The sequence below is a fragment of the Heterodontus francisci genome, chromosome 47, assembly GCF_036365525.1.
Source record: "Heterodontus francisci isolate sHetFra1 chromosome 47, sHetFra1.hap1, whole genome shotgun sequence".
Classification (NCBI taxonomy): domain Eukaryota; kingdom Metazoa; phylum Chordata; class Chondrichthyes; order Heterodontiformes; family Heterodontidae; genus Heterodontus; species Heterodontus francisci.
Window position 1 is genome coordinate 3,866,022 of NC_090417.1, and position 25,897 is coordinate 3,891,918.

Below are 25,897 nucleotides of genomic sequence, written 5' to 3' on the forward strand. Positions count from 1 at the left end.
AGGGGGATTCAAAGCCTTATCCTACCATGGTGTGGCGCAGTGCTGTCTCATTGCTTGAAAATCTCAACAACTCAAAAGGGTCTGATAATCAACTGGCTGAGTAGCAGCAAGGACATTGCTCCTGCCAACATCAACAGTCCTGATCAGAGTAAACAAGGAGTTACAATGATGTTGGTGAGTGTTGTGATTGACTGGTCAAAGCCACTGTCCCCCCCCCCCCCCCGCCCTCACTGTGCATGTTCAAATCCCTGCCAGTTAGAACCCTCCCCTGTACTTTAGCTAAATGCCACTCACCCGAGCTGCAGCATGTGGAGATGCGTTTTGACTGAGGAGAAGCTTCACAATGTCGTGGTTGTCATGGTGAACGGCCACGTGGAGAGGGGTCAGTCCATTCTGCAGGACATAAACAGGGTAAGTGTGGACAGGGGAAGATGGTCTTTCCTATAAAGAGCTACATCATAAAGAAGCATTGTCCCCAAGCAAACAATTCAGCAAGACTGTTCACAAATATCCATGTACATACCTAACAAAGTGACATCAGCTGCATTTACAAGCTGTAATTTAAACTAACACCTTCATTTACAATGCAACAGCTCTGCTGACTCACTCCCTGCGTCCATCTCTTGCAGTTGTGGTATCTATATCTTCATGCCAGGATCATTGCTCAGTTTGCATTCTAACTGGTTTTATACGCTCAGTAAATATATAATCTGGCAGTCATTTACTGTACAACAACAACAATCATTTGAATGCATTTTACAAGGAAAAATGATAAGCTGACTGGTGCTTCAATGGATGAGTTCACGTACGAGAAGGAAGGAGTTTTGGTGAGCTCAAATAGCCTTTCCTCATCCCTGACTTTCCCCAAGTTATATTAAAATATCAATAACCCTGTTTTTCCATCACAGGTAACGTCCAAAACGTGAAGCAGTTTTCAGACATCACCTGGCATGCTCTTTGCCCATTACTGAGAGTTGTATTTGTCTTTATAAATCTCCAATCACTTACTCTACAATCCACTAACAGCTATACTTAAGGCAGCACAGTCCTGCTTCTCCTGGAGACTGTTGGAGGACATCTGTATCCAGCCTCGGTCCAAAACCAATGGGAACCTAGGCTGAGTGGAACCTGGGAGATAAATACCTTTCCTGCAGCGTTGGGCTGGCCACCTTGCTGAAGCAGAAGTTTCATGACTTGCATTTTACCATATTTCGCAGTGACATGGAGAGGGGTGAATCCTTTCTGTGAACAGACAGAAAATCAGACCACATTACACTCATCTCCACAGTTAAGCTAACAATTGTTTATGTTCTGATGATCACACCCTTCTCTGTGGAAGGCATAGGCTATTCTTTAGGTGCGAGGCAATAAACTTACATGAGACTATTCTACAAATGCATGGCCGCTGAGCTCCTCTTCCCCCCCACCCCCCCACCCACACAGTGTGTACCTTCCAGCATCCCTTCCAGGAACTGAGTATTCTCCTCCCCAACTGAAGCCAATGTTCGGGTAACAACTTCTGCCCTCATTGAGAACGGCTGCGTCAGCACAGACCGGGTAACTCAACCTGGAACTTTCCAATCCATGTGGCACAGTGCCCTCATGGGGTCTGTCTTCACACACTGGCTCTCCGGGAGAACTCATGCATTCTCACCATGAGTTCATTGCTCAATAAATCATCCATGTACCTTTGTCATCTGAGTTTGTAAAGCTCCATGGTCCAGCAGGACCTCTGCTACTTGCGCGTGGCCCTCCCGTGAAGCAATATGCAGTGGTGTGTGACCAGTGGTGCTTGCTGATTTTGGGTTCGCTCCATTCTCCAGCAAGAGCTTGATCACCTCCAGGTGACCTAGGCGAGCTGCACAGTGCAGGGGAGTCTGATCATCCTGTGCGGGCAGAAATACCAAAAGCCATGTTAGAAGACAGCTACATAGAAGCCACATATCAAGATAGAAATAAGGTTAGGCTAACAGTGCTGACTGTTAATAACGGGGAAAATCAGACAGCAACATCCACATGTGCAGTTAAATGAGGAAATTCGGAAGACTCTGTCCAAGATGTTCTGCTCCTTCAAAAGCTGTGCAATGCTGAGAGATTCACCACTTAAATCCATAGTGACAGTCTGAATTGCTGCACTGATTGTGCAGATAGGACTTAAACTCGCCAATAAAAGTTTTGTCCATTTCATTATCAGTGTTCTTTTAATGGGTGCTAAGTCTTAATTATTGCCAAACAACCTCTCCAGCACTGTGATATAGCTTTTACAAGTGTGCAGTCTCATTTCCTCAGCTTTTAATTATTGTTGGAGACTTAAAATCTTTTTAAAAATTCAAAATTCATTTTTACTCTTTCCTTCTCTCTCGTTTTAACAACGAATTCACTATTCTCATTGACACTTCCTTCTTCAGACTTTGCGTTGCTCATTAACTTCTTCAACCTGATTGGTTAAGGAGGTACAGAGTTGCTTCCCCTGTTCACACAAGTTCCAAATGCCCATTAGAGAATGCTGTGATGTTTGCATCTCTAACTTACAGTAAATTTCAGTACAAAACCCCATTAGGAAATCTATGTGGTAGTCTAATGGCTGACTGCAGAATCTGGCCCAATGTGTTTGGTTATAACTCACACAATAATGCTGGCTCAGGCTGGGAATACACTGTGCATAAACATTGTCAGAGAGTACCTAAACTAATCTGTATCATTACAAAATGAACCCGCAGCTCACTATCACGTATTTGTTATTCTGTACTGTCACGGAACTGTATTTATTTTCTCCTTAAAACCGTGTGCACCTTTAAGACAGTGCACACAAAGTGTGCCTTAAAAAAAAACAAGCAGCACAGTGTGCCAGCAGCTGCAGGAGAGGTCACATGGTGTACTGCAACAATTTAAGTGTGTGTAAAAAAAAAAGCTGAAGCTAGTTTCGAGAGACACCAGCGAAGCGTGCTTACTGAAGAATAGAGCCATTTCTCGCAGAAGAAATTCTGCCATGAGCTAATTGTCTAAGAAGGAAAAAACCCATTGAAGAGACCATTCATATTGCTGGAGGTAGCAAAATTCTTTTTTCTTGACTTCCAAGCTAACAGTCTTTGCTTCAAGATTGACTCTCTCTTGACTGATGGCGTTTGCTGGAATTTTCAGTAAAGTTTCGACTGAGAGACTGATTATTAAAAAATTCAAGTAGACCTATTGCTGTGCTCATCATTCAAAGAACTGTGATGCCTGCTGCAAGCTGAATGCCGATCGACTAAGAGAATGTTTCAACAAATCTACGTGGCGACTTCGAGTGGCATTTGATTATTTTACGAGGATACCTCACCCATCAGGAACGTAACCCACAAAGACTAACAACCCAATTATTTATTTATTCTTAAGAAACAGGTAATTTTTTAAACATCATTCTTTTTAAAAAACCGGTTAACCGTTGATTTTTGAGTGTGTTGTGTGTGAATGGGGGAGTTAGGTTAAAATAAGAAGTCGTAAGGTCTTTAGACATAGGTTTATCTTAACAGTGTTGAAGATTTAGTTTTAATAAATAGTTAATTTGTTGTTGTCTGAAGATACCTGGTTTGGTCTGTTTTATTTTGGGGGTTATTAGAGTGTTTAATTTGGCAGTTTTCTGATTGGGTGGAAAAACTTTAATAATATACTGTGATCTGTGGAGTGATGGGACTGAATTGACTACCTGAATTCCTTAGTTTAAAGTTCAACTTTTAATTCACTCTCAGGTATTCGTTACTCTATTTTTACACAAGAGCAGGTCAGAGGCTCGGAATCCTGCTGTGAGTAACTCACCTCCTGACTCCCCAAAGCCTGTCCACCATCTACAAAGCACAAGAGGAGTGTGATGGAATACTCTCCACTTGCCTGGATGGGTGCAGCTCAACAACACTCAAGAAGCTTGACACCATCCAGGACAAAGCAGCCCGCTTGATTGACACCCCATCTACAAACATTCACTCCCTCCACCACCAACACACAGTGGCAGCAGTGTGTACCATCTACAAGATGCACTGCAGCAATGCACCAAGGCTCCTTAGAGAGCACCTTCCAAACCCGTGACCTCTACCACCTAGAAGGACAAGGGCAGCAGATGCTTGGGAACACCACCGCCTGCAAGTTACCCTCCAAGCCACACGCCATCCTGACTTGGAACTATATCGCCGTTCCTTCACTGGGTCAAAATTCTGGAGCTCCTTCCCTGACAGTACAAGGACTGCAGCGGTTCAAGAAGGCAGCTCACCACCACCTTCTCAAAGGCAATTAGGGAAGGGCAATAAATGCTGGCCTTGCCAGTGATGCCCACATCCAATGAACAAATAAAAAAAATGCATCTGGACCCCTTAATTAGATTCCATTATTCCATATATAACCCATCTGATTGCCTCTGATTAGATTGCAGCCTTTAACTCACTCTCTGTTTTCCACTAGTCTATTTAGAAACTATTTATCCTGTGGCAGTAGCCATTATATCACTTGCAATTCTGCATAGAATGTCTGCCCCCAATGTTCACTTCCCTATGAGATCTAAAGTGTTACAGACAGCAATGATGACTGAATGAAACATACAAATGAGTGTATTGAGATCTCAGTTTTCCACATATAGGATTGTAATTACATTTGTCAGGCTATTACTTCCCTTTAAGGGCATGGCCAGTGGTTGAAGTGGACTGAAGAACCACTGGCCATGCCCTTTGACTGGTTGGTGTATCGAAAACAGATCAGACAATACACATGCTGGGACATGAAAGATTGCAAGCAATACCTAATCAACAACAGAAAAGTATTTCCCTGGAGGCATCTGATGTTGACTTAAACAGGAAAAATATCAATGCTGATCAATTTTCACAAGCTAGGGACAATATATCTGGGGAATGTGTTTTAATGATTGAGGGAAGTTGACCTGTAAAAGGCTTGTGCTTGCTTCAGGACCCAGAGTCTGAAGCGAAATATACTCAACTGCCTGTGATTCGACAACTCTCAATTCTCTCTTCATGCGGTCAGGGGCGGAGAGGGAGGGAACAGCAGGGATAATTTAATTTCTAATATTTTGTCCCTCCGAACTGAAATATAAAGATAAAAATGTAATTGATAGCTCATTGCGTGCATTCAAAGGAAATATTGAGGGCTTAAAACAGGACAATGGCTAGAGTTTCCCAAAGAATTCCAGTCTCTTTACAAAAAAGCAAAACTAGCTAAAAAAAAAGAAAAGCTGCACCAGAGAATTGGAGATTTAAAACTCAGGGCCTTGAGGATGAAAGCTCTAAATTCTGTTCATTATACACACAGACATGCAGAGACAGAGACACACAGACAGGCAGAGACAGAGACACACATTCTCCTATGTTTGGACAAAAGGATCTCGTCTGTTGGACTCACTTTGGCTTTGGCATCAACTTGGGCCTTGTTTTGGAGTAAAAAGCGTGCCACCTCAGTCTGCCCCGCTCTGGCTGCCATGTGCAATGGAGTCTCTACTTTCTGCAGCAAATAACAAAAAGAAAAGAGGAAAAAGACGATTTACCCCAAGGAAATGGCTCACAGAAAACTAAGAAGCAGCTGAGGCCTAACTGAGAATTTCCGTTTGGCATCTTGCAATCTTGTACGGTGTCCCCAGTCCAGCACCTGCCCATCAGGGCCAGGCAAGGAAGCAGTTGCCTCTCACCCACCAAGAAATTACAGAGGAACTGAAGAGACTGATCTCTGTCCTCCTGCAGGAGAAAAAACCATTCTGCTCTTATACCTGTCACCTGAGGAGTATGGAGATGAGTGCACAGCAGACTGGCAACCAGAACAGGAGGCGCAGTGACTCCAAATCAAGCACTCTTGCTGAGAGTGAAATGGGCCTTGCTGGTTAGACTGAATAGTCTATCTGCTTCTTTCATCCTCTTGTGTTTTCAGAAACATTGTGAATGAACAACTTTAAGAGGAGCTGAATAAGGCAAAAAAAAAAGGCGTTCAAGCAAAAGCTTTAAAAATAAAAGACTGAAAGTAAAGGGGAAGCAGTGGTGGATTAAAAACTACATCTGAGCCCCTCAGCTGAGTTCGACTGGCCTTTAAATACAATTAACAAGTCTTTGTCATCTTTGTTAAAACCTATGGGAGATGGGGTAAGTTTGCACTGAACGTGTGAACGATCTCCCAGCTCCAAGGGTGACAGAAAGCCAATCTGTTGGATTTGAGGAGGGTTTGGGAAACGACGTGTGATTTAGGCACAGCAAGATGACTCTTGGGAATTTGTACAGAGCTCCTTGCCAGAGTAACTCAATTATGCATCAAATGCTCTGGGAAGTGTGTGCAAATGCAGGTTTCTATTCAAACTCAAAAGATAACAAAACACATTGCCTGGCCATGAGCTCGGAGATAAACATGGAACACATTATAGCTGAAAGTCTGTAGCTGAGAGAAAATGCTAAGGGATTGAATTTCCGTGAGAAGTCTCCCAATCATCCACTCTAACTTTGGCACAAGATCTGCAGAAATCCTGGAAAAATGACATAAGTGGTTGGCATTGTCCACTCTAACTTTGGGGAAACAATCGAGAGTCGCCACCAAAGTCCAAGCATTCATGGATGCAGAGACCACAACAGATATATGGCAAACCTCAGCAGCAGGCTCATTCCCAACTAGATATAAAGTAGACATGGACGCCCTACTAGGACATCAACTACTCTGCCATTTCCCAACACCATCCATCCCTATGTCCTGTCTATGTGTCACATTTCCTACCAAGAAGTAAGTTAGGGGATGATTTGTGTTGTGTGTCCATTCTCATCATGAATTAACTTGTAACTGTCCAAACTCTATGTACTTTTTAAAAATAAGAAACCATACTGAAATTATGCAAACAATGGCATCTTTATGGAAAAGGCAGAATAACACGGGGTGGCCAACTCTCCAAGATTGTTCTGGAGTTTCCAGGAATTGAGGATTAATCTCCGGCAGACGGCTGCAAGAAACACAGGAGGACAATCACTGGGGCATTAAAAAAAGTGTCCTTTTTTTATCATCTTCTTCAAACACTTCTGTTTGTCAGTCACAAAAGGAGAAAATGGCTGTTTGACTGAGAGTCAAACATCATTCAACTGGATAACAAAGAGTCTTTTCACTATCCAATCAGTGTGGGAGGGTAGCGTGCTGTCAGAATGGATATGTTGGGTGATAATGATGGGAGTGTAGGGGCAGTTGCTCAATGTGATCAAACCTCCAGGAAGACATTACAGCTGAGCTGACAACCATAAGAGTCAGGCCTTGGGCACAAGCACACTCTCAGTACAATCACTCACTCACCACGTTGGATACGTTAGGGGAGGCTCCGTGCTGCAGTAACTTGGTGACTATATTGAGGTTTCCCATGAAGGCGGCAACATGTAGTGGTGTCAGCCCTGACTGGAAAGCAAGCAGACAGAGGGAGGTGGATTACATTTCAAAATCACAAGAGAGCAGTCAGACAGACTCCAAGGGAATTTGTCAGCTACAGGACATTTCTATTTCATACTTGCAATCATTCAGTCTGACATTTCAGGCTGTGAGGGCTTTTGTTGCCAGTGATTCAAGCGCTGTCAGGGCCACACTTTCGAAAATTAATTCTTGGGACGCGGGCATCACTGGCAAGGTCAGCATTTACTGCCCAACCCACGATGCTCTGAGAAGGTGGTGGTGAACCTTCCCCTTCAACCACTGCCACCTCAGCTCAGTTATGACCTTTTTGAAAGGGTCATGACACAGTGCAGAGAGACGATCGCTCTCCAACTAAAAATGGACAATCAGGTTCAGCTTCCCTTTCTACTCCGTGAGGTACTGTCAAGACTGTAAAACAGGTCAGCTGACAGTAAAGAGAAGGAGCAGGGTGACAGTCTCCTCGCCCAGCATATGGAGCACATAAGGCAGGTTCAAAGCAGGGCTACAGTTCAGATACCGAAGATGTTCAGAAGTCACTTGCTTCTGCTGCTGCAGCAGGAACATTTGGGTCAATTACCCCATTGAAACTCAATGCAGTACTCAGTGAACATTCTTTTCTACAGGATATAACATTATGGAGGGCCTTGTGTGGTACCTCCTTCTCCTCTCCATGCTTTTCAGGGCAGTACTCAGGAGAGCTTGTCCACAGTCAGGTAATGCTGGGACCTCACTGAGAGTGTGTTGACACGGATACACAGAGAAAGGGGTCGCTGGGGGGAGAGACTATGTAGTTCCTTACTTAAAACATTGCTATCCATCATCAGTGATCCACGATGGATTTCACATTTAACAGCTGAGTGTTCCTAGGGTTCTGTTATTCAGATCACTAATCATAAAGAGGAGGTACTGTCTGCCTTTATTGGAGGAGGAATGTTCGAGTTTCTCCATCACTCGAAACAGCAACAGTTGAAAATGCTCACTACCTTGATTACAGTTTATTAACTGATTATTAAAGTGAATTATTCACTTAATGCCACCGTTCTCTTACCTCAGTGACAGCCTCCAGTGAGGCTCCATGTTTCAACAGCAGATCCATCACCTTGACGTGATTCTTCTTACAGGCAATATGTAATGGAGTGAACCCATTCTAGGGAACAGAGAGCGACACGATATGTTCAAACGAGCAGACTCAACTATCCAAGCTACCTGGAAGAACTCATCATTGGCTGATCTCATCTCATGGGGCAAGGGAAGGTCAGTAACAATGGGCTGTACCACAGAGGAAGTCCAGATTACAACTGGACCACTGGCTCAGGCACCTTTGCCTTGGAGGAAAGGCGAGACACCCAGAGTGTTGTCACACTCCTGACTGAGCTCCTCACAGCTGGCATCCTGCCTGCTGGCAAATTATATGAAGCTGCTGTTTCAGGGGTTTAATAATATATCTTGAAAAAAAAGAGAGCGGGAATATGAAACTAAAAATGAACAACTAAACACGGTCCAAAATAATTAAGTTTCACCCCCCCAAACACGGAGTACGTTCAAGACACATCCTGTCACTCTGTTACTAGGGGTGATTCTGGAACCTGGCATTCGCCGGGGTCAGGGGTTGGGAACGGAATGTGAGCAGCAGGCTGGGAAAGTGTGAGCATGCAGCCCAGGAATTTCATTGATCAGCAACAACAACTTGGATTTACGTAGTAAAACATCGCAAGGCACTTCACATTTACAAAGAGACATGAGGATAGTTGAGCTAAAGCTTGGTCAAAGAGGTCAGTGTGAAGGAGCATCTTAAAGAAGAGAGGGGTAGAGGGGCGGAGACAATTCTAAGTGATGTATTCTTCTCCATATCTTTGCTAGATTTATCCCCTTGAAATTTAGCAAAATAAGGCAGAATCCTCAACTTATTTCAGAGACACATTCAGCATTTCTCCGAGACTAACCAAAGCCCTGGCGCTGGCCTTTGCCCCTTTGTCCAGAAGGACCCTGGCAACTTTGTGATGCCCGCAATGAGCAGCCACATGGAGCGGGGTCAGATTATCAAGCGTGACATCGTCGATTTCGGCTTTGTACTGGAGCAGGAGTCGGACACAGTCCAGGTGGTCGCCCTGTGCTGCCATATGGATGGGAGAGAGACCATTCTAGAGTGGAAAGAAAGAGAAAAAGAGCAAAGAATAGAGCTCATCTAAGACAGAGATAGGACTAGCAGCTGTTTCTCAGTCTGGTTAGAAAACGGTATGGGCGCCGGGGTGGATTCTCGGCCCAGGTACAGGCACCGGGGTGGAGTCTCGGTCCAGGTACAGGCACCGGGGCGGACTCTCGGCCCAGGTACAGGCACCGGGGCGGACTCTCGGCCCAGGTACAGGCACCGGGGCGGACTCTCGGCCCAGGTACAGGCACCGGGGCGGACTCTCGGCCCAGGTACAGGCACCGGGGCGGACTCTCGGCCCAGGTACAGGCACCGGGGCGGACTCTCGGCCCAGGTACAGGCACCGGGGCGGACTCTCGGCCCAGGTACAGGCACCGGGGCGGACTCTCGGCCCAGGTACAGGCACCGGGGCGGACTCTCGGCCCAGGTACAGGCACCGGGGCGGACTCTCGGCCCAGGTACAGGCACCGGGGCAGATTCTCAGTCCAGGTATGGAATGGTAAATGGAACTGGGATCTTGAGGAAATAGTTTACCATGGCATGGTGTGGGAAGTGAGAACTAATTTTGCTGTTTTGGATATGGTGTTACTTGGTCCCAAGCATGCATTGAAGTTATAGCCAAGAATGAGATAGTGGAGAAGCTCCTATTTAACCCACCATGTCACTCTCACCCGTGCCCTCCACCTACCTTGGTTTTTGCCATAATTGGGGCATTGCGATCAAGCAGGATCTCCGCAATTCGGACATGGCCGTTTCTGGCAGCACAGTGAAGTGGTGTCAATTCATCCTGAACAAAGAATGCACATAACTGTCAATCTCGGCAGCAAAGGGTTCAGTTAACAGAGAGAGAGAACTTCCATCGCGCACAGAAAGAAGGATCTGCTTTCTCAATGGTCAACACTTTCTGACCAAGTGATCAAGAAAGATGAACCTCGAACGTTCAGGGAATGCACTGGCAAGGCACACACGCTGCCTCCACAATTTCATTCACATCAAGTGCACAATCTGTGGCGTTACAAATGAGCATCTAGATACATTCGCTGGATTTATTGATACATTCCATATGGTAGAAAGCCAAGTGTGCAGATGATTGTGGCTTTCACAGCAAGAGTAGTTAGTGCCAATTACAGCTAACACAGCTCACAATTCAGCCCAACTGGTCTCTGTCAGTCTTGCTGCTCCAAATGAGACTACTCCCACCCTTCTATTTTTGTGCAGCCCAGGAAGACCAGAAAAATAATACCAAACTTACCTTGGCTGGGCCTCCTCTCCTTCATCGTCCATGGGAACGATCGGAGTTTGCACAGCACACACTCCGACTATTTCCAAGGATCACAGAAACCAGGGACGGAGGACGCCAGTCAATACAAGTTAATATTGTCCCCTTTTATATTTTCGTATTGTAGGATTTTGAATCTTAGAGTATTTGAAAAATTTTACTTGATTTTTTTTTTTGAAGTGCACAACTTAAATATTTACAAAGTTGGGACAAAATTCTTGTTAATTTTTTTGTATAATTAATGATGCACAACTGAAATTGCACTCTAATAAATTGTATGTTTTTGAGGTGTGGGACCTGATGATTCTGTTTGTGGATCAATCAGAAGGAACCTTCGTGCTGACACTGATCATGTTTGCAGTTGAAGAGCAGGTTTGGTCTCACACTGTCAGGAGCACCCACAATCTCCGGATGCACTCACCTTTGTCCGTGCATCGATCTGGGCTTCCCGATCCAACAGGAACCTGACCATATTGATATTCCCTCTTCTGGAGGCGATATGCAATGCAGTGATTCCATTCTGAACGCAGTAAACAGACAGAATAAGAAACTCAACAAAATGGTGTGTCACATTCAAAACCTCACTGTCTTTCACTCATGTTGAGTCACTCAACGAATGAACAATGTGGCATTTGGTGCCATCACTGCTAAATCCATTAAGATCAAGACCATTGTGACAGGAATCACGGGCCGATATCCACGCTTTACCACCCCGGGACCCCTGTCTCTTAATTTACAAACCTGTTCCCTTTGTTACTGACAGACTGACCAGTTCCACCAGCAAGTCCAACCTCACAGTCCATTGCTAATTCTCAATTTGAACAAGCCCTGGTTTCCCTTCTTATGAGGCCAAGAATTTGAAGCCATGCCCATATCACAGGCATAGAACGGGTGCCAAAGCGTCTAATCTGGTGGACGGTGTGCTTACATTCCCTGCCAGAAATGTCCTGCCCATCATATTGGAAAGATGTAAATAAGGCATCCAATTCCTTCATCTGGAACAGGTATTTACACCCTTTATATATCCAAGATTATGGCAGGAGGCCCAGCTGTGTTTAAGAAAACGTGACTCACATGGGGTGGAAACTGTGGTGCTTAAAAGGGACCGCTGGGAGGAACCAATGAGTTGAGTTTTTTGAAAAATACTTGTGAACGTAAATCCACTCTGCCTCCTACCAATCGCAGCCCTCTTTCCCGAAGGACCACCCCTCCCTCCCTCTTGAACACCTCAGCTACAATCGTACTCCTCTCCTGCTGATCCCCCTCCCTTCTGGTCACCCACTTCCCATGATCACTCCCCACCCCTGCCCCCTCCGATTGCTTTCCCCTCCTCTCTTATCATGTCTCTCTCCTGATTGCCTTCCTCCTGCCTGATCAAGCTCACTCCCACAATCGCTTCCACACAAGAACTAGTCAAAATAAAGACTGGGTGCAATGCTTGGACAGAATCTTTAGAATCAGGATTGCCAGCCTCATGTCACCATGCAGACGGTAGTTCAGACCTCCATCAACATTACACAGTTCAGACATTGGCCCTGATCTTACCTGAGATGTCACAAGAACCAAAGAGAGCATTGCAGTGATACTGTTTAGTGAAGGGCAATGCCCTGGAATGAAAAAGCAGAGAATCAGTCCTCCATTGCTCAGTTACTGATCTCAGTTACACTGCTGAATGGAAGCATCATGAGCAGGCCAGCAAGAGGCAGTGAGGGAAAGCCATCATCAACCTGCTAGGCTAGTTCATTCCTCCTTGCAACGGGAACCAAGAAAAGGCTGGCAGAGATCACCGAGTGCATGCCTGGGTTTAGGAGGCCTGCGACCCAGTGGCAGTTGCCAGGGAGAGGGAAGGGGAGAAATTCCCCACAAACTGTTTGCAACTCTCACTTGCACCTACCTTGGGTGTAAAGTTGACATTGGCCCCTCGAGTCAGCAACATGTGAGCTACATTCAGGTTCTGGTAGTGCGCTGCGATGTGGAGTGGAGTGAAACCAGTCTGAAATGAGAAGAATGAGCAGGGCTCAGCACCTTGTGAGAATGTTAAAGCAGAGAGACACTCCACAGTTAGCTATTGATGTCTGCCTGAGTAAAGCAATGCAGCACAGCTCTCTATTCAATTAGATATAATGGTCCCATTAACCTTACTGATCCTTTAAAGAATGCAATTTTTTCTTTCTGGAGTGTAGAACTGGCATCATGGAAACAATTATATGGACTCAGTGTGCATCCTGTGGGATGCTGATGGCCCAGACAAACCACAAAGAATACAGGAACGAGGAAAGCTTTTCTCTTTAGAACAGAATCAATTTCATCAATCCTTTGAAGTGACCGACTGACTGCCATTAACAGCCCATCAGAAACAAGCATTCGTTCCCAACACAATCAGTTCCACCCTCTCCTCCTTGATACACAAGCTTATGAAGCCAATTCATCCAGCTTGCGAGCTTGTGAGTCAAAAGCACCACAATACACTGGGGTAGAGCTTCCGCGAGATTGCTGGTTTCTCCAGCACAATTTGCCCAAAATCAGCCACATCAGCACAAAAGATCGAGGGACTTCAAGTGCAAGTTATATTCAGCACAAATCGAGCTTCTGCTTTCATTTGCACTGGTTTAATAAACATGGCCCGGCCCCAACCAATTAATCAGCATGAATTTCCACTAATTGCACCTGTTTGTGGCCCTTTAAAGGGGCTGGTTAAAATTAAGGCATTACTCAGCACAAGTGCTCTCAGTAGCACTTTTCAAAAGTTTTTAAATATTAAAAAATATTTAATTTACCAATAAACTGATGATTGTACACCAAATTAATTAATGGTCTGTACAGTCTTTCAGTTATTTAAAATGGGGTTATTCACAGGTGGTGGATTAGACACAGTAAAAATGCTCTTTTTGTTGGTGATTTTCAGCTGCGTTAATAAAACTGCACCAAGTCATCAGTCTTAACTATGCCAAGGGATATTTTCCAATGCAAGGGAAAAATAACAATTATGTTCCAAAATGCTGCCCGATTGTGCTGGTTTATGGAAGGTTTTGTGTTTGGCAATATGAAAATGAGCTTGAGTGGCAGCTTGAACACTAACTTACTAAGCAATGGATTGCTTACAGAATCACAGAAGAATACAGTGCAGAAGAAGCCCTTCGGCCCATCAAGTCTGCACCGATGCATAAAAATACCTGACCTGTCTACCTAATCCCATTTGCCAGCACTTACAGAATCACAGACTATCACAGATTGCTGTTTGTGTCCAAAGCAGAAACTCTCCTGCATTATATATACAGCCTTGAAATAGTCACAGAAAGGGACAAAGACCAACATTTATACAGCACTTTGTTATGTCGTCAAGATGTCTCAAAGTGCTTCATTGCCAATCAACTGCTTTTGAAATACAACTGACCGTTAGGTATATAGCAGCCAATGTGCACAAAGCAAGATCCCACAACAGCAAATGGATAGCAATCCGTTTTTGGTGGCGTTAGTTGAGGCAGTGGGGGAGGGGGGGAAACGTTGGCTGGGACACCAGAAGTCCCTGGCTCTTTGCGTGGTCCTTTAAATCTTTCACATTTATTTGAATGAACATCGAATTAACATCAGAAATTTCGACATGCAGGACCTCCTCAGCATTCCACAGGTGTCAGCTTCGACTCTGTGCTCAAGACTCGGAGTGTGGCCTGAACCCACGAGCCGCTGACTCCAAGTGCAACCAACTGAGCCAAACGGACAATGCCAAACCAAAAAGACATCGGATTAAAAGATGGAATCTATGGCAGGCAGCAGCAATGCTTGGTGCCAAGCACAAATTCTCTCCATTGTACCAACACAGAATCATCTATGTAACCTGCCCACCGTGTGCATAAACAATTACACTTTCATTCAGAATGAACTTTATCAATCAAATATAACAATTCATCATGATACCAGCAATTCTTTATTCCCTACATCCAATCACTTGAAATAAAGAAAGGAAACTAATAAGTCACTTTCCCTCCTGATTGATGTGAGCACTAATCAGCCCCAGTTCTGGCCATCTCATGGCAAGTATGGATGATGTAGGCACAGGAGAGTCCAGTGCTGGAACAATTGTATCTGGGATGGGGTTGAGGTGCTGGGGAGATTCTGCAGAGGAGCTTTGCAATATGATTCGCTCAAACATGGGAATGCATGAAACTAAAAGGAAAAGAAACATAGAACCAAAATCTGAGAATAAACGACACAGGAAGAGGAAACTGATGACTGATCAGAACAAGTCACAGTTGCCACTCACATCACTGGCCTGTTCGGACTTCTCAACCAATCTCTATCCTACAGATCACTGAAAGAAATCTGCAGATTCACTCTCGACCTCACTCACATGTACAACCCTTTGAGAGACCAGTTGAGTGGCTCACTCCCAGGTGTGTTGGTTTGCAGCTCTGACCAGTGCAAGCAATGGCACGTGTCCAATGAATTAAGAGAACTGGCTCTCTCTGAGAGTAAAGTATTTATCAAATAATCTCACACATCTGCTCCTTTTAACTGGCTGTCTTATTGGGATTCTTTCTGTAGTATCTGAATGATGTGTGAACCATCCAGTGGGTGCTTCAGCATTGGAGGGTGACAGAAGTGAGGGGGGGCGGGGAGGGGGGGGGAGGTGCTGGCTACAAAGGCTGTGGGGGATTTCTCACCATCTCAAGTTGGAACAAAATCATAAACCAAAATTAGAATCATGGAATGCTTTCACAATCTCAACACCTGTCACATAGTAAAACAACCCAATGCACTTCACAGGAGTGATGAAATGTCACAGATCTGAAACGGCAACTCTGCTTCTCTCTCCACAGATGTTGCCTGACCTGCTGAGTACTTCCAGCATTTTCTGTTTTCATTATAATTATACAAAAAAACACCATGAGGTGATATTAGGACACTTGCTTGGTCACAGTTAAGTTTTAAGCAGTGTCTTAAAGGAGGTTGGAGGGGTTGCTGGGGTAGAGCTAGTTGGGGAGCTGGGGTGGAGAGCATGGGGTTGAGGAGTGGGAGGTGCTGGATTGGGGGCATTAGAGTTAAGTAGTGGCTAAGGTTAGGATGCTGGGGAGTTTAAAACATGTGATGGCTTTGGAGCAGGTACAGGAGATTTATGAGAATGGTTCCAGAGATGAGGGATTAGAGTTAAGCTGAGCTTTTTCTCCCTATAGTAGGGAAGGCTAAGAGAGATTTGATAGAGGGCTTGAAAATGATGAGGGCTCAGATAGAGAGAATCTGTTTTTAATGGCTGAAGGGTCAATAACCAGAGGGCACAGATTCAAGGTGATTGGCAGAAGGACCAGAGGTGACATGAGGAAAACCTTTTTTACACAGTGGTTAGGATTTGGAAAGCATGAGAGGGTGATTCAATCATAGCCTTCAAAAGGGAACTGGATAAATACAGGAAAGAGAAAAAATGCAGGGATACGGGGAAGAGGAAGAGGAGTGTGACTAACTGGGTTACTCTTCCAAAGAGCTACTGCAGACTTGATGGACTGAGTGTCCTCCTTTTGTGCCATAATATTCTATGCAGTGATTCAGAGTTGTAGGTCTGGAAGAGTTTACAGAGAAATGGAGAGGTGAGGTGATGGAAGGATTTGAAAACAGGGATGAGAATTTTTTTCATCAGATATATTAATTTTATTCAATTTAGGAAAATCCTTTTCAATCCCTGAAGACAATCAAGCAAGCTTTGGGAGACCACAGTGATTGGGTAACAAGCTCCATAACCCGTACATTTATGTATAGACCTTCTTGCCAGTCTCAGGAATCCATCCAGTGCGCTTGTATTGAATCCACACTCACTGAACGTGCCTGCAAATTATTCCAAAGGTCAATGACTCTCTGGGAAACTACCTCCTAATATCGAACACTCTTACTCTCCTTCGGCACCTCTATATTTACCTTTGAGAGTACGTCAGGGTTGGGGTCATTCTGTAGGAGTACTGCTGCAGTCCGGGTATCATCATTCCGAGCCGCAATGTGCAAGGCAGGGAGACATACTTTCCCTTTAGTCCCATAATTTATCAGCGCCGCCACGACATTCTCATGTCCCTGTTGTAGTGCAACGGCCAATGGTGTGAACCCATCCTGGTGCAAAAAACAAACTGTTAGGTGTGTGTGTGTGTGTATAGCTGGTTGTACAAAGGGCTTTTAGAGTAGAATTCAGAAACAGTAGGATATATGGTACATCACAAAGAATGCTATCGGGTAATGATGATTGGCTGCATTTTATCTTGGTCAATACCTTTGGACAATAATCACTTTCCTACTGCTATCATATTGATGGACAAATATCCTACATTACAATTGTGAGATGAATGATCCCATGGGGGACCAGTCTCTCTGTGCTATCTGTAATGAAATGTTAAAACCATTTATGAAAAGTGTATTTGTGATTCACTATATATATATATATATATATATATATAATATGGAGGATCTGTTCCCCAAGAGGTAATCAATAAACAGTATGGATTTAGATTAGCAGAGTAACCATCTCCAGAGAAGTGACAAATGGCACATCTAGTGATGTGGTATTCTCCCACTATCTGCTCAAGTCCTGGAGTAGTGCTTAAATCCATCACGTCCTCACTCACAGATAAAGCATACAGCCAAGCTGACCTTCAAGAAGATATTGGCAGTCAGTAGAGAGCTTGTGGAATAAAGGACCATGTGTGGGGGAAGCCTCAGGACTCACCTCTGTTGCAACATTTTGGTTGGCACCATTTTCAAGCAAAAATTTAACAACTTCCAGGTGGTTCTCCTGAGCGGCCATGTAAAGCGGAGTGAATCCTTTCTGTGTGGACACAATCAATGTAGAAAATGATCAGATCTTAATGAACCTCGACATCATTCAACAGGCACAAACGGAGAGCTTGTATATTGCAATTGTCAGATTAATCACCTGTTCTTTTCACTAACTCAGTTCCATTATAACTTGGGCCCCACCAAAATCATGGTCAAATTTACAAATTTCATGGTCACAGCATTTTAAGAATCACAAATTCCAGAGTTGCAGCAAACCATGAAAATTTATTTAAAACAAAAAACGATAATGGAGGTTTCTGGTTTCAAATGGCATGCACTGTATACTCAAAAACTGTTGTAAAAAGCTGACTTGAAACAGGTCACATTGTTGACTCACTGGCTTCCAAATTCATTGACTTGCTCATTCTGACATTCTCACTTGTCTGTGAATACTTGAGACTGCTTCTCTCAAAACTGCACCAGAAGCCCTGCCTCATCTGCCAAGCAGTGAGGTGAGCCTTGTGTAAATCACAAAAACACAATATTCACAACATGCCCAGTAATCAGCAAGGTGAGCCTTGTGTCAGTCAATAAAATGCACAAATTTCACAAAATGGCCAATTTCACGGAGGACCCAAGATTTCACAGTCCATGAGGCATTTTTCCACAGCCTTGAATTTGGTAGGACCCTCAATTTATAAAAGGTGGGTATAGAATGTGCTCATTTTACACAACATGTGAATAAATGGATTTTACATCATCTGTTGCGAGTGAACTGTCCCCTTTTACACATTATGTACACTGCATGTAAAGGAGTTGATACCAAATTATGTACAGGGAACAGCCAGGTGGCAGCATTAGAGGAAGTTAATAACCAGTGCACTGAGGATACTTCTGGGCTATATATAGGTGGACGCTACAGAGAAAAACCAGAGGGCGTAAAGGCCACAACACTGGAGAGATGTAATTCTTACTTTTATGAGAGCTGGAGAACACCTGAATCTTTCGATAATGGACTGTGCGTGCGCCACCTAAATCTCATTCTCAGAAATCATACATTTCAAAGTTCATTCCCTCAGCAATGATCAGTCCCTGAAGAATGCAGACATTCCCCAATTCTCCATTGAAAGTAGAATTTCACTTGAGGTAAGGTGTGAGAGAGATTGCGAGGGTACGGAGGATTAGTGATGTCATCATGTAAATTTCTGCTTGGGCAATAACTGCAGTAGTCCCAGACTGGCATTGGGCATGCTCAAGATCAGAAAATCAAGTCTGCACAATCAGACTCAAATGATATCATTTGCAAATAGCTTGGGTGTGGGAGTGGAAGAGGAGGAGAATCTTTGATTTTTATTTTGTTTTGAGAGCCTGAGGTGCTGCTGTTTGCACGCAGGGAAGTTAAGCTTACAGCCAGAAATTCTTGCTGGCACTGCAGAACTAAAGCAGAGCATTTCAGGAACAAAGCACTTCAGGAACGCATTAACACTGCAGAGCAATCCATCAGGGTCCGTCATAAGGAGGCACGCTCCAATAGACAGGGAGCAGAGTATTTGGAACAATGGGAAAGTTAACTAGTTATTGCTAGCATTATGACTCTCTCAGTCACAGTGTTCTGATACTGCAAAACATTCTGCTTTCTTTCTGGATCAGATAAGATGCATTTCCAGTGTGAATTGGACTGAATTTCACCCAATACTTCCTGAGCAGTTGGTTACAGCCATCATTTCACCCATTTTCCTGTTTACAGGAAGAGCAATAGAACAAGGTAAACACAGCTAATTTCCTTAGTTTGTCACTTCTGACCCCATTCCTGGACAGCAGTTGGGGAAGAACACCAGTTGGCCTCAGTACCCTTCGACTGGGGAGGGGCTAGGTATAAGGTGGCCCAATGCTCATACTCCTGATCACGATCCAACTAGAAAGTGCACACGTGGACACGAGATGAGGATTGGGTGAAGCGTAGTGGTCAAGGACCAGACCCATCAGTGCTTGCTGAACCCATACCTCAGAAAAGGTTCAATGCCAGCAGAGCAGGCAAAGGAAGGGGAGAAACTTGGCAAGGAAAAAAAAAGTCAAATTCAGCAGCTCCTACATACTGGCAGCCCTCATATTGCATGTCGGTTTGGACTGGCTGTGCCCAATATGAGCCGACTGCCTGATGTCTACTCATGAAATGGCAGAACAGGCTTGAGGGGCTAAATTGCCTCCTCTGTACTGTGTCAGGCACATGCCCTGGCCAAGAGATCCTGGACAGTAAGAGATTTTTCTGCTTTAACTTGCACCTTTTAACTGATGCTGTGAAGTACACATGACTCATATTTTACAGTAGTTTTCGGAATTTTTCAAACCCAATGCCTTGAGTACAAGATAAAACTGGACATCTAATTCAGTAGAACCATGCTCACAATACGAAGTGAGATCCTGCTGTCATGATGGATATGATAGCATGTCCCTGTGCTCTTAAGCCAATAAATATTTAAAACATCTTTCCTTTGCTCCCAAGTTATTTCTCAAACCTTTCCCCATTTTGCCTGGTTCCACACCATGCTGGAAAATTACACCTGCCCTGGGAATGCCTGATGAAGCAATGATCTTGTCCCTCAATTGTGCAGATTATGGCCTTGGGCTATTAGATTGGACAGTACAAAATGTTTCATTTGTTTTAGTCCTTTACCCTGTACCTAATAAGTCGTGTATTAGTATTGGGAGTATTCGAAGGGACAGTGCAGAACAAGCTTTATCATGCATGGAGCTTCCCTATCTGGTTCTCCCTTCCACCACTTGCTCGACTCAAACTCTGGTAGAACTCTCAGCTGTAAATCACACCTTGGTCTGTCTCTCTACTCCTCTGGTAACTTCTCACCTTGTTCCACCTCTCATTTAAAACCCTTGTTCTGTACCACCCACCCAAGTATCACACCATGTTTCTCATGGAGATATCTCCTCTATTTTCCTCTCAGCCTTTGTACCAAGCGAACCCTCAATGACTCCAAACTCCATCTCAACTTTTCTTGCCCATTCTCCTGAGTTTACTGCCCTTCTTTTCTCCCTGAATCTCTCCCTCCACATAAACACTCTAATCCAGAGTATTCAGAGCCACGCCTTCAATCTCATCATTTCAAGTGGTTACAGGACAATCTCTGATCATTTTTTTCTATTGCATTGCACCCACATCCCGTTCCCAACCCCACTTCCTTCTGCATCCTCACATGGGGGAAACAAAAATTGTCAAGCCACGAATGACTGCATTTTCAAATTTCCAACCATCTAGCCTTTGGTCCTGCATTCACCATGACATTTCTGGAGCTATGGAGCTGGAAAATCACCTGTCCTGCACCTTTGATGCCCTTGTCACCATCAAAAACATTACTCTCTCTCACCCTACTCATTCCGTCGGTATACCCTCCATCTCAGCTTCCGTAAATCCCAAGGGATGCAGATTTGAACATCTATGGCAAACAACGAGTTTAACCACTCACTGCTAAATCAGGCTGGACCACAAAGTATTATCTGGTCCTGCTTACCATTGTTAAAACTGCTCATTATTTAAAGATCATCCAGTAGGGATGGCTTCTCTACTTCACCACAAACAGTCTTATTAAACCACCCTCCTCTACCCTTGCGTCCAAAAACAAGTGTGAGGAGCTCATGGATATATTTTGTCATCAAGACTGAAACCATCTGTTCAGCTGCTTCCCTCTCTTTCCCTAGCCCACTTGGTCAGACTTCCTCTAATGTTGCCTGCCGCCCTGGCCCTGAATACATGTCTTTCTCTAGTTATGATCCCATCTCCTGCCTTTCTCTCTCCAAGCTTACCTCGTCCATGACATACACCTCCTGCTCCCTTGAACCTATTACTACCAAACTATTGACCACTCAGCTTCCCTTCCTGGCCCACATTAGCTGATATTGCTACTGGCTCCCTCTCTTCAGCTCATCTGCTGCTGAAACCCTCATCCATGCTTTTCTTACCTCTAGACTTGACTATTCCAACGCTCTCATAGCTGGCCTCTCACCTTCCACCTTACATAAACCTCCGCTCATCCAAAATTCAACTGTTTAACCCGCACCAAATCTTCTTCACCCATCAACCTAATGTTTGCTGACTTAAACTGGCAACTGGTCCAACAATGTCTCAATTTTGAAATCCTCATCCTTGTTTTCAAATGTCCCTCCTCATTTCTGTACCTCTCCTTCAATCCTACAAGCCTTTGAAATCTCTGTGCTCCTCCAATTCTGGCACTTTGCACATTCCTCATTTTAATTACTCCATTATTGGCAGTAATGCTTTCAGCTCCCTGGGCCTTAAACTCTGAAATTCCCTCCCACCTTTTGAACTCTCTCACCTCTTTTAAGATGTTTCTTAAAATCTACCTTCAAAACCAAGTTTTTGGCCATCTGTCCTGATATCTCCTTATGTGGCTCAGTGTTAAAAATATTTACTCATACAGCTTGTTAAGTGCCTTGGGACATTTTACTATGTTATATAAATGCAAGTTATTTTTGTTGTTGTATTTAATCCTTGTGCACTAATTCTGAAAGTGCTTGATGGGATAATGTAGTGGGAGCGTTACTCTGGACCTAATCCGTGACTGAAGGTGATTGCTTGTCGATGGTCTAAGTACTGGGGCCAGCTCCTTGTCGATGGTCTAAGTGCTGTGACTAGCTCCTTGTCGATGGTCTAAGTACTGTGACTAGCTCCTTGTCGATGGTCTAAGTGCTGGGGCCAGCTCCTTGTCGATCGTCTAAGTACTGGGGCTAGCTCCTTGTCGATGGTCTAAGTACTGTGACTAGCTCCTTGTCGATGGTCTAAGTACTGGGGCCAGCTCCTTGTCGATGGTCTAAGTACTGTGACTAGCTCCTTGTCGATGGTCTAAGTACTGGGGCCAGTTCCTTGTCAATGGTCTAAGTACTGTGACTAGCTCCTTGTCGATGGTCTAAGTACTGGGGCTAGCTCCTTGTCGATGGTCTAAGTACTGGGGCTAGCTCCTTGTCGATGGTCTAAGTACTGGGGCTAGCTCCTTGTCGATGGTCTAAGTACTGGGGCCAGCTCCTTGTTGATGGTCTAAGTACTGGGGCCAGCTCCTTGTCGATGGTCTAAGTACTGGGGCCAGCTCCTTGTCGATGGTCTAAGTACTGTGACTAGCTCCTTGTCGATGGTCTAAGTACTGGGGCCAGCTCCTTGTCAATGGTCTAAGTACTGGGGCCAGCTCCTTGTCGATGGTCTAAGTACTGTGACTAGCTCCTTGTCGGTGGTCTAAGTACTGGGGCTAGCTCCTTGTCGATGGTCTAAGTACTGGGGCTAGCTCCTTGTCGATATACACAAAGAAAATCCCAATCTACCCCACTCACTGAAGATCATCTGGGAGCTGGATTCACACCAATTTCAGTGGTTAAAGATACGTAGCCTGGAAACAATACACCCTCACAGACAAGTTCTGGGATTAACTGTGGACACAAAATTCCACATGGCAGAACCTTTAGCTTTGACAGGTTCAGCTTTCCAGTAACACCACCATTACTTGTTCCTTTCTTCTCATTCTATTTCTATTAAACGATGAATAAGTTGTTTATAGACTGACAGAACACAGGAACTGACTATTGACTGAATTTAATGGATTTCCTATATCAGCTGAGAAGCCAAGTTTGGATCAATACTTCTGCTAGATATTGCCCTACGAACACAAACAATCCAATGTATGTTTTTCCACTTAATAATACAATAATAATGATATAAAAAATAATAATCCCCTAAACTAAAAGAATATCATCTCTCATGGATAATATGGGAGCCAGGAATAGTCATTGTAGTGGCAGATGGAATTCGATACCAATAGGTGTGAAACAATGTATTTTGATAAATAAATTAACAGCAGCAAGTATACTGCGAATGGAAGGAGCAGAGAGATTTGGGCTACAGCTATAAAAGTATTAAAACGCAGCACCTCGGGTTCACAAGACTGTTAACAAAAAGAATTTCAACTTTTATCACAAGAGGTACGTAATATAAAAGATCATGCGAAGACTTGGGCTACAGTGATGTGTGCAGTGTTGGCCTCTGTACTGTAGAAAGAATATTGAGGCTCTACAGACAGTACAACAGGTTCACTGGGATGCTGCCTGCTGTGGGAAGATACAAATACAGCCTGAAAAATAGGCTCCCTTTTTGTTGGAACAATGTCGGGTGATACGACAGAAGTGTTTAAAATAATGAAAAGATGGGACAGGACTCAGAGAAGCAGACTTTCTCATAGCTGTGGGGTCATGGATGAGGAGCCATAGACAAAAGATTAAAAGGAAGATATTCAGAACAGAGGGTTGGAAAAACACCTTAACACAGAGTTGTGAAGATGTGGAATTCATTTCCAGGGTTAATAGTTAAGGCAGAGATGATGTCAACATTGAAGATTAGATTAATTAGATAGATGAACAATCAGGGTGATTTGAACTATTTGCTCCACAGAGGGTCGATGCCAACAAAGACTTGTGGGGCTGAATGGCCTATTTCTGTCAATGTAATGTTAATATACTTATATGTACTAAGAAACTATGGGTTTCAGTCTTCAATGACTTTCAAGATTTCAGCCTTCAGCATCTGATTTAATGCTTTGATCCAACTTAAAGCACAGGAAATCTTCCCATCAACTGCAGAGTTTACATTATAAACAAAGCAAAGGTACACAAGGCATCAATTTCATTGAGGAGTTCACAATTAAATGTACCAGGTCCTGTATCTGTGTTTTCCTCATTTACCAGAGTGGTGGACTGGGATGAAATGGTTTGGTTTTCTATCTCAGCTGATTTGTCAATGAGATATTGGGCGAAGTGCTAAAAGTTGCCTTGTCCCCAATCTGAGTGACGACAGTTGTAAAAGCATTGGACGCGCACGTGCGCGTGCGAGAGAGAGAGAGAGCACATGTCGTCCTGGGGCTTTGGCAGCATCTTTTCAGCCAGTTGCTTCTTACCTGGGATTGTGCGTTGATGTTTGCTCCATAGTTGACCAATTCCTTCACCACCTGTTCCTGTCCAGCGAGAGCTGCAATGTGCAGGGCTGTGTTCCCTTTCTGGAAAGCAAAAGTTTCACAAACAATTTTTCATGTAACAGACAAAGATTTCATTGTGGAAGAACGAGACCAACTAAAACAAATCTTTCAGAGGAGAGAAATGGCTATCAGTTCTGCAGTGATCTGTTGTGGGTAAGGCAGCACCTGGTGCATCACTGAATCAGCACTGGATTGCCCTTGCACGCCGGACCAAGTTAGCCGATCTTGATTGAGCAGAAAATGGGGTGCTCAAAGATGTAACAGTTCAACATGGGCTAGAGAGAAGGAAAAATAATAAGTCAGAGGTTTCCTCTCCAGTCCAGTCTCTTCTGCTGCAAAGTGCATGTATATGGAGGTCAGGTCAAGCCTCACAGGCTTGAGTTGGGCTTTGATGTGTCTCACCATTGCACTGTCTGCAACATAATCTGGCAACAGTCAAGGGCTTCACAAGAGAAAACTTGCAAAAAAAACAAATATGCTGAAGGTATTAATTCTTCATTTTATTGTTTGATCTTAAAATGGATCCAGAAAGAGGCCATCTCTTTGGTTGTATGGCACCTGATGTCCTGTAGCCATTTTGCCTCACTACACTGAATGCATCTTCATATCATTGCTCTGCGTATCTATAGTAGATTCAGTTGAATTGTTGCGTCACAGCACTATTCAGTCAGCACTAGTGCCCTGTACACACCTGGACAGCAGTCCTAAGCACGATACACACTGCAGTAATAGCAGTGACTGCACTGTAAATCTTTCCGTTGTGTCCTTGCACTTTGCACAATGAACTAGTGTCAATGCCGCACTGTACATACTGCAGAGTGAGACTGACCAGAACATGCTCCCATCACAATGCTGCACAAAACACATTGCAAGAATAACAGTGTGCTCTATTTCCTGCATTACATTTGCTGAGTAGTGTTGGTCCTTTTAAGCAATACTGTTTCCACTCAGTGCTGCACATATAGTTTTCTTCCTTAACATTATTTCTCACCTTTGTCACCGTCTCCAGAGCGATGCCATTGTGCAGCAGCTCTGACACCACCTTGACGTGTCCTTCCTTAGAAGCCAGATGGAGGCCATTAAGCCCATTCTGTGAATTATCAAGCATAAAGACAAGTTTAGAATTTGACTAAAGTACACAGTTGGAACCGTTGGGAGCACAAAGAAAACGAAGCTAATCTCAGTGAAGGCACTGGAAGAAACCTCCCTAATGGTGGAAGAGAACACAGTGAGGTGAGAATCAAAGATTGCAACCAAAGGATAACATCTGTCTGCAGG

At 44.1% G+C, this 25,897-nt stretch overlaps 1 protein-coding gene across 1 annotated transcript in view; it reads right to left on the reverse strand.

The window, feature by feature from the left end:
* LOC137357071 (ankyrin-1-like) overlaps positions 1 to 25,897 on the reverse strand; it is a 183,208-nt gene that overhangs the window by 92,978 nt on the left and 64,333 nt on the right. The window contains exons 4-17 of the mRNA XM_068023055.1: positions 25,611 to 25,709; positions 24,542 to 24,640; positions 17,527 to 17,625; positions 16,731 to 16,916; positions 12,721 to 12,819; positions 11,248 to 11,346; positions 10,236 to 10,334; positions 9,342 to 9,539; positions 8,447 to 8,545; positions 7,288 to 7,386; positions 5,380 to 5,478; positions 1,689 to 1,886; positions 1,144 to 1,242; positions 295 to 393 (exon numbers count right to left, since the gene is read on the reverse strand). Coding sequence (XP_067879156.1) covers positions 295 to 393; positions 1,144 to 1,242; positions 1,689 to 1,886; positions 5,380 to 5,478; positions 7,288 to 7,386; positions 8,447 to 8,545; positions 9,342 to 9,539; positions 10,236 to 10,334; positions 11,248 to 11,346; positions 12,721 to 12,819; positions 16,731 to 16,916; positions 17,527 to 17,625; positions 24,542 to 24,640; positions 25,611 to 25,709 — 1,671 coding nt within the window. The remainder of the gene's footprint in view (positions 1 to 294; positions 394 to 1,143; positions 1,243 to 1,688; positions 1,887 to 5,379; positions 5,479 to 7,287; positions 7,387 to 8,446; positions 8,546 to 9,341; positions 9,540 to 10,235; positions 10,335 to 11,247; positions 11,347 to 12,720; positions 12,820 to 16,730; positions 16,917 to 17,526; positions 17,626 to 24,541; positions 24,641 to 25,610; positions 25,710 to 25,897) is intronic.